Here is an 8,790-nt window from a genome sequence, read left to right as displayed (position 1 = left end):
TCCTACATTTGCAAACAGGAGCATAAGCTCCACCTGCGTTCTGAAAGCAAGGATGCAGATGCAGTGACATGCACTGTGAAGTAAGTGGTACCATTCTTCATAGTTGGTATGACATTACTCATAACAATAGTATACAGAGAGACTGGAATTCTTAGTCCAAATATTAATGTTACTACTACTGCATGGGCTAGCTAAATTGTGGTCCAGGTTGTTTGGATAACATAACAGTTTATGTCACATGCTAGCTGTCACATCTGAGTAAGAAACAGATGGTCACTGCTCCTATTCTGCATTCTTCCTCCTCCCCTGTCCTTTAGCCTAGAATAGCTTTCAAGTGTATAATAGAAGTGAAGTGAAATTATTTATTTTGCTTGTTAAGAAATACCTCTGGGCTGGTAATTCTGGCATATATGTGAATGCACATACAACAGGTAAGAGGACCTAGAAGAGGTGTTTCTAGGATTCATGTAGAGCAAGGCATGGCCAGCTGAAAATCTGATTTCTGATTTATTCTCTTTTTTTTTTTTTTAATCACCATCCAATATTGAAGATACTGTAATCAAAGTCGCTTCATCTTTTAACTTACAGGTGCTGCTGTGGCCAACTCATTAACCAACATATTCCACCTCCTCCAAGTATAACAGCTAATAAAAATGGAGAAGAAACAAAGCAAGTGGAAGCTCAGCCAGAGAAATGGTCCATCAGTAAACACACACAAACATACCCAACAGATGCCTATGGAAACCTTGAATTCCAGGGAGGAGGACATTCAAATAAGGCCATGGTAAGAAGCATAGGCTACTCCAAGGTATTCATCTGGTATGTTAGCTTAATAGATATGTGTCGGGATTCCAGCTCACTCAGTACATAATCCACTGAAATCAAAGGAGGTCTCTTTGCTGTCTCAGAAAGGTGGACAAGATGCTGAAAAAGAGCAAGAGAGAGAAAAGGCAAAAGAATAATACCTACTTAGGTAGCACCTTATAAAGACTTGATGAAACATTTTCATTGAAGTTACTGTCAGTAAATAACAGCAAAGGAGGCAGCTGCATATATTAAAGCCCCAGATTCTACCTGTTTGTATTAGATTTGTGGGTCAAATAACACAGAATGGATACAGATTTTTTTTCTAAGGTTTGAAATCTAATAAAAATGGAAATTAATCTTGTCTTCCTGAAAGACAGAGGCCTGACAGAGCTGGAAAATGGACTGTTGAGTTTTCTTAGCAGTATAAGTAACAGCAAGTCAAGCTTCTGCAAAAAATCTCTTTCTGTTTTGCCTCTCTCTGAACAAAGCCGAACCTAGATTTGTTTCTTTGTCCATTTGCTTTCTTATCTCTCTGCTGAGACTGCAACTCAAGACTACCACACTGCAAAAACTTGTGTAAAATGTACAGGAGAGGTTGGTGGGTTTTGTCAGTGGTGGTTTGTTTGTTTGTTTGTTTTTAAAGCAGAAATAAGCGCCAGTTTATTTCATAGTTTTCTCTGAAGAGTAGTAGTTTGAAAAGAAATCACAGTGGTGGAACTAAACTGAGAAGAATGCAAATCATTGGTTTGGAGGTAGAAATATGTACATCAGCAGTGAATGGGTTACAATGTAACATGAGCCTCCTATTTCTTGCAAAGGTGTTTTTTTCTCTTTCACAGTCAAACCAGAGGTTTTAGGAACAATATAAAACGCATTTTAAATAGGTGGCTTCCAGCTATGCAGATTTGTAATTAGATCTTAGGATCACTTGATTGCAGTCAGTTTTGCAGGTGAAGAGAGGAAAGTGGTGCTTTTAAAATTTAAGTGAATCATAAACGCTTAATAGCAAAGTGAAAGGTTTCAACCTGTTTTTTCTTATCATAATCAGAAGTGAAATTTAATAAATTTCTCTTAAAAACTGTAAAACTCTTTCTTCAAGATGGAAGGCTTAATATAGCCATTCTTTGCTCAGTCAATAGACAAATTACAGAGCAGATGGAGTGATAATAATACACGTTGCTCTTTGCAGTATATCCGTGTGTCATATGACACTAAACCAGATTCTCTGCTGCATCTCATGGTGAAGGATTGGCAACTGGAACTGCCCAAACTCTTAATCTCTGTCCATGGTGGCCTCCAGAACTTTGAAATGCAACCTAAGTTAAAGCAAGTATTTGGAAAAGGTTTGATAAAGGCTGCCATGACCACAGGAGCTTGGATTTTCACTGGAGGTGTTAGTACAGGTAAGCAATTACTAGCACTTTTAGTTTACCTAAGAATTCAGTGATGTTCATTCACTAATCTTTCCCACAGGCAGAAGATTTAAGTCTACGTGAATGAGTCATTAGCCACTAGACTAAAAAACAAGCATTGTAATAATTTGTGTTATTCTCCTACCCAGCCCCTAAGATTTCCCAGGGTCAATATGTTTCCCCTGAAAAAAAATTTTCATCCTTGGTTTCAGTAGCAAGAAATCTACCACTGCTTATAGTAACATTATTTTTGCGGTTGGTTATCCTTGTAGTTAAGAAATCTCCTACTTCAAATTTGCCTAGCTTTAGCTTCTTACTGGGTTTTTTGTACAAAGATCGTTCTGTTACTAGAAGTATATTTCATGCGCAAGTTTTCATACACATCACTTTTGTCAAACTGCACAGGCTGAGTTCCATAAACCTCTCACACTAAGCATATTTTCCAGTCCTTCAGTCATTATCAGACCTCTGCTTTGAACTCTGTCTGGTTTTCTAACAGCCTTCTTGAATTTCGGATGCTGCAATTTTTGAGACAGTACTTGATGAAGCTTTTAATCCCTGAAGTAAAACAGCTTTTCTGCTTCCATTTGACACTTCCCTGTTCATGCAGCCAAGGTCTGAGTTAGCATTTAGCCTGTGTGATCTCTCTGAGAGTTAGTGATCAATTGGGTAGTCCACCGTAAATGCCATGTCCCTGAGTCACTGTCTCCATGGGATCACCCACCACCACAGATGCACACGCTGTCTTGTAATTATTTGGTAGGTACTTGCTCTTAAATGAGTGACTGTAAATTAGCATTCTTGAAACACAAACCTGAAGTCAGTTGTAAAATTCTCTGCCTGAAGACACTGTAATCTCCCAATTGCATTTTACTCTAGTCTTCTGGCTGCCTGAAAAGTTTACTGTTTCTATGTTTTCTTTGTGGCCATTTAAAACATCAGCTGTACAGCAGCGCCACATAACTCCACCAGAAGGTTTTGGCACTGTTCCTGGATTCTGTCAAAAAAATGGTGTCTGATATGACATCCAAAAATTGAAAGACATGTTGAAAAATAGCTGATGATTCCCTATATGTTGTTACATTTTGAGACCAGTTGGTTTCTAATTAATTTTATTTGTTAATATAAATTCTGAGTGATCTTCAAAAAACAATCAGATGCAGGCTTTCATTATAATATTTCTATGACAATATCTTTATTTAGCTGAAATAAATCTTTATATCAGGTTATTTCTCAGAAAACTACATAAGATAAGAATTAATTCCTTTGACTTTTATTTTACAAAAAGGTGTAATGTCTTTAAGGGAAGGTGATGATTGCTAAGAAATAATTTTTAAGTGAAAAAATATTTCTTAGATAACGACAGGGTTGGGTTTTTTGCTTGCTTAGACCCCAGTGATAGCATCCCACGTGCGTTTAGCATTGTGTACAAATGAATAATATAATTCCAGACAACAGTACATATTACACTGTGGCAAGTTAAGTAACTGGGTAAGTCTTTCAAAGACTTCATTGAATTCAGAACAAGGATGTGAAAAGGCAAAAGGAATTACACGCAACTATTACAAAATAAAAGTATGTATTTTTCTGCATTGCATGTTGTATTATAAAGTAGATATACCACTTCAGTAGTGAAAGCAATCCAGAAAAGCAGGTAGCTCTGTGAGAGGCAAGAAGAAAATTCTGTTGTTTAGTGATGTCTCAAAAGTGCCAAGAATGAATTAAATTAATTGTACCTATAGGTGTCATTCGTCATGTGGGAGATGCCTTGAAAGATCATTCTTCCAAATCCAGGGGACGAATATGTGCCATAGGAATTGCACCGTGGGGCATTGTAGAAAACAAGGAAGACCTGATAGGAAAAGATGTAAGTCTTTAAGGAAACTCCTGTGTTACACAGCAATGGCAGCTGTGTAACAAAATACACTTTTTTTTTTTTAGTATTAATATTTTCACTGTTTCTAAAGCATGCCTAAGAGTTGAAATGGAAAAATTTCTTGAAGAAAAGCTGTTGTTTAAATAGATTTATCAGGTTGTCATATATGACTTCAGATCAAATATGAGGCTAGTGACGTTTCCATTGCTTTCAATAGTAGACACCTCTCTGTGGTGACAGTTTTAGGTCCTAGCTTCAGTGTGGCACGCTGAGACTTCTGTAAATCATGTAAGAGCCTTGATGTGTACAAGACTGGCATATATTGTAGATGGGTACTCTGCAGTGGCATATTAATTCCTAGGAACTCAAAATGAAAATGCATTTTCTTACTCAGTAATAGGATTTTGTAACTCAGTGTGTGATCAAGGACAGTGTGATCAATGAGCTTTGGGGAACATGCAGGAGAGTGCACAGATGTGACTGTCATCCTCCAAAGAAAACACTGCTGTAAAGAGTTCAAGTTTTGAATGTAAAAGCAAGCTCCATTTCTAATTTTCTTCTGGTTTTGGTTATAAAGGTCTGGTTGGTTTGTTTCCTCACAAGGCATGTGCTTCTGTTGGGCAGTGTGTGAGATTTTCACATTTAGTTCTTAGTTCTAATCTAGGTGCATCTATCCTTTTGACACACAGGTAACACGGGTTTACCAAACCATGTCAAACCCTCTAAGCAAGCTCTCTGTGCTCAACAGTTCCCATACCCACTTCATTCTGGCAGACAACGGTACAATAGGTAAATATGGAGCTGAAGTAAAGTTACGACGTCAGTTGGAAAAACACATTTCCCTCCAGAAAATTAACACACGTAAGTACAGTGAGGCAAACTGCAAACATAACGTCTTGAAGGACGGGAGGGAAGAAGGGCTTGAAATACTTCAAGGTATTGAAATGAAATGCTTCTTCTGGCACTTTCTAGCAGGAATTTGATCAGGACTGTGTGACTAAACTAGAACATATGCTGTCCTGTAAGTGATGAAGGAGCCCACATCTAACTGCATGGAAAACCCAGAAAAGTAATGACTGCATAAAGGGAGGAAGAAAAGTTGACAAATAATAGCAAGAAGAAGCCTCAAAGCAGTAAGAATTTTAGGAAAGGGAAATGTAAAGAATTTGTGCACTTCTAGGTAGAATTTGTAAGCATCAGTAAATACACAAAATGGGGTGATTTTCTACAGTTCCTGTTTGCAGAAATCTGGTGCAACTCAGTGGTTTCCAATTCCAAATGTTCATACTAACATTTTATTTTCTCTTTTATATGAATTTGTTTCATTTGAGAGATCACACTCAAAATTCTTTGATCTTCCAGGTAAACTCAGCTGGGATTTTGATTTTTAATGAAGCCATTATCAAGATAATTTCATATCAGTGCTTTCATATTTAGAGTTTTGTCCAGTTTTAAAATTTCTGCCAGTTGTTACAGCCTCTCTAAAACAACTTTCTAGAATTCTTTTTGTCATTACTTAGAAAAAATTATTTTAAAAGACATTTTTTCATTAACATTTTTGTAGAAAAAATTATTTTTTAAAAGATTAAATAAATTAAAAAAATTTTTTTTAGTAACTGTGGTTTTCCAGCACCTCAAAAAAAAAGACAACTTAATTAGAAATGGTCCCAAAAAAAGTTAATAGTTTTTGAATCCACATTTCAACTAACTATTACTGGAGAATAGACATCAATTCTACCAGTTGTCTTTCTGACTTCTTACAGATGCTGTTGTTACCTGTGTAGGCCCATATAAATAGGAAAAATAAACATTCAGAATAACAATTGCATTGAACTCTACAGAAGTTTCTAATCGGGCTTAAGTGCTTTTATGGGTAGAGTAGTAGAGTGCCAGGTAAATCCAAAACGTGCAGTTAGAGATCAGCCACAAGATATCTAAACATTCTGGAAAGTCTTTAAGTACTGCTTTTTGCCTACGGTAAGCTTAAGAAACTGAATACACCAAAATTATGCCCCTTGTCTTTCAGTGTGGAGGCAGTGTCCTGCACTGTTGCCCACAGACATTAGAAATAGCTAATGTTAGCTATGCTTTTCTCAACTTTGTCTTCTGTAGAAGTGCTGGGAGAGTTGTAATATTGTAAAAGGGGGCACTGGCTTGGAAGATAAGGAAGTCAGGGCCCAGAGGCAAGAAGTTCTGTATCATTTCTTTAAATACCACCAGGGCTGGGGATATTGGTTTTGATTTAAGTAGTGTTTGGTGATTTTTGTCATTAGAAGGGCAAAGTTGGTGAAACACATAGGAATTAAGAATTCTGTGAAGGGCTGCAGTATACCTACTAGTAACAACATACAGGGAGTTGTTTTGTTTCTTTTTAATCACTTCAAGCACAGGCACCTCTTCTGGAAATCTCAGCAGGAATCACTAAGGATTTCACAGACACACAGGCCAGCCCATGCTCTGTGACTCCTTACCAGAGCTGGGGTATACTGACAGGAGGATGTCAGGAAGCTTCTGCTATTATTGTGCATGGTATTCCTGTTCTTCAGAGAGGAATGCAGGTTGAAAATACAAACTCTTTCATGCATTCTCAGCTGTACAAAAAAGTGCATCTTCATTATAAAAAGCTAGTTATTTTACAGATTAAGAACTTAATTCAAATTATTATAATAGTGGGATTAGTCAGCCTTCAGGTAATGTTTTGTCCTTCATTTCCCCAAGTATCTTGTGACCAAGGCTACTGAGACCATGTGACCTGTGGGCTTCCCTTTGTCATCCTATGCCTGGAGATCACAGTGAGGCAGGGACAGCAAAGGGATGCTCAGCTGTCGTCTCTTCCATCGGCCAGCCATTTCAGCATCATGATAAAGACAATAATTTAATATATTTTATCTTAGGTAATAAGCATAGGTATATGTCACCTTACTGAAGATTTCCTGTAGGTAATCAATGAAGAGTTAAAGCATCAAAGACACAGTAGCTGGAAGCCATCCAAGTAACAGTGAAGCTAATGAAGTAATAGGAGAATCATGTTAGCTGTTTTATCTGTATATTGTGTCTGTCAAACAGTTCACCAACACTGAGTGAATAAATGATCAGTGTGGACGTAATGCAAAAGCAAGGACAAATAAGCATCTTACTCTTTTCCTTTTGGGACTATGGAATGGCATATGGACATTTTTCCTGGTGTTGGCCATGAAATGGCCATCATTTTTCCTGATTTTTCTGGTTTGAAGTGAAGCTGTAACACAGAAATCATACCCACTCATAATATCTCAACCTCTTAAAATTAAGTTTCAATGGCACTTTTTTTTTTCGTTTCTGTTCTTCTGTTTTTTGCAGGGCTGGGACAAGGTGTTCCTGTAGTTGGGCTCATAGTGGAAGGGGGTCCCAATGTGATCTCCATTGTCTTAGAGTGTCTGCGAGAAGAACCTCCTCTCCCTGTTGTGATATGTGATGGTAGTGGACGAGCATCTGATATTCTGTCATTTGCACACAAGTATTCAGAAGAAGGAGGGTAAGATTTTGAGATCTTCACCAAATCTGTGCCTTGCTGGGAGCACAATGTAGGACTATATGATTTGCTTTCACTAAAGCTTCATTAAAAAAACACGTCAGGGACAAAATGCTACTAACAGAGGCACTCTGTTGTCAGTCAACTTTTCTTGCCTGTTTGATCTCAGCCCTGGTGTTAATCAGTAGAATTTGTAACCACTTGGAATGTATTTGATCGTCCATTGAAATAAGTCTGCTCTCAGTGCAGCACACTGTCCTACAAGCTCCATCAAAGTTTGCTGCACTATACTTGGTGCTGGGTTGGGTTTGTTAGAAGCAAGGAACAAGAGGTTCCCAAGAATTACTCTTTTTCATAGGCCAGGGCTCAGGTTAATTAGTGCATGTATTTACAAAATTTGTACTGCCTAATACTGGTGTGTTGTGTGCATAAGCTTCATTCTCCAAGAGTGCCAGACCAGCTGAAAAAATATTGGGCTTCCTTCCAGTCCCTTCCTATTTTTTGCATCTATGATGGTTCTTCAGGTCAATGCCTCCTGATTTCATGAACAGAGTGGAGGGCATTGTTTGGAGCATTCTGTCCCACAGCTCTCCTATCCAATGCCCAAATGAACCTCTAAAAGTCACTCCTCATCCAAATTTTTCTGGAATCTGTTATTTTTATTGTTGATTGTCTGCCCCTTTGGTTGATAGAAACTATGGTTAGTTTAAAGAAGATACAAAGCCTATACTGGCAACATAAAACTCATCTGCTTTGCAGAGTAAAAGATCTATCCTGACAAATACTGCAAGTAGAAGCAAAGTATTGCATTTTTAATTTAAAATACTGCTTCTCCCAGTCAAGTAACATACGTTTCCCATTGTCAGTATTAATATCAGGATTTTATCTTCAGTAGCCAGATTCAGGCAAAAACCTAGTATATTGTCTTGATTAGGGTATGGCACACCTGCTTATACTGAAGAAATAGCCTATTTTTTTGACTGAAGTTGGAGCTTAGCTTGGATTAAATACAAAGCATACAACTAGTATTGTCAAGCAGGGCAGATGTTACTTGCTGAATTGGGAGAGCAGCTCTGATGCTGGATTTTTTTGATGTTTACATGTAGTATATATTCAATCCTACCAACAGTATTTATGATTCAGCAACTTTCTTTTCCTTTCCGTTGACCAAGCCTCCTTAGCTT

At 37.6% G+C, this 8,790-nt stretch overlaps 1 protein-coding gene across 1 annotated transcript; it reads left to right on the top strand.

The window, feature by feature from the left end:
• Positions 1 to 676: 676 nt before the first annotated feature.
• Positions 677 to 7,613, top strand: LOC135314297 (transient receptor potential cation channel subfamily M member 1-like). The gene is made up of 5 exons (XM_064456604.1): positions 677 to 784; positions 1,997 to 2,210; positions 3,962 to 4,086; positions 4,785 to 4,956; positions 7,435 to 7,613. The coding sequence occupies exons 1-5, from the start codon at positions 782 to 784 to the stop codon at positions 7,611 to 7,613; spliced, it is 693 nt and encodes a 230-aa protein (XP_064312674.1). The 5' UTR covers positions 677 to 781.
• The last annotated feature ends 1,177 nt before the right edge of the window (positions 7,614 to 8,790 follow it).

Source organism: Phalacrocorax carbo, chromosome 7 (genome assembly GCF_963921805.1).
Source record: "Phalacrocorax carbo chromosome 7, bPhaCar2.1, whole genome shotgun sequence".
NCBI lineage: Eukaryota > Metazoa > Chordata > Aves > Suliformes > Phalacrocoracidae > Phalacrocorax > Phalacrocorax carbo.
This window is presented reverse-complemented; position numbering and strand designations above follow the sequence as displayed.

Excerpts from the sequence above, each read along its gene's own strand:
- LOC135314297 (XM_064456604.1), top strand. Across the intron at positions 2,211-3,961 it reads CACTGGAGGTGTTAGTACAG|GTGTCATTCGTCATGTGGGA; the intron begins GTAAGCAATTAC and ends TTGTACCTATAG. Across the intron at positions 4,087-4,784 it reads AAGACCTGATAGGAAAAGAT|GTAACACGGGTTTACCAAAC; the intron begins GTAAGTCTTTAA and ends TTTGACACACAG.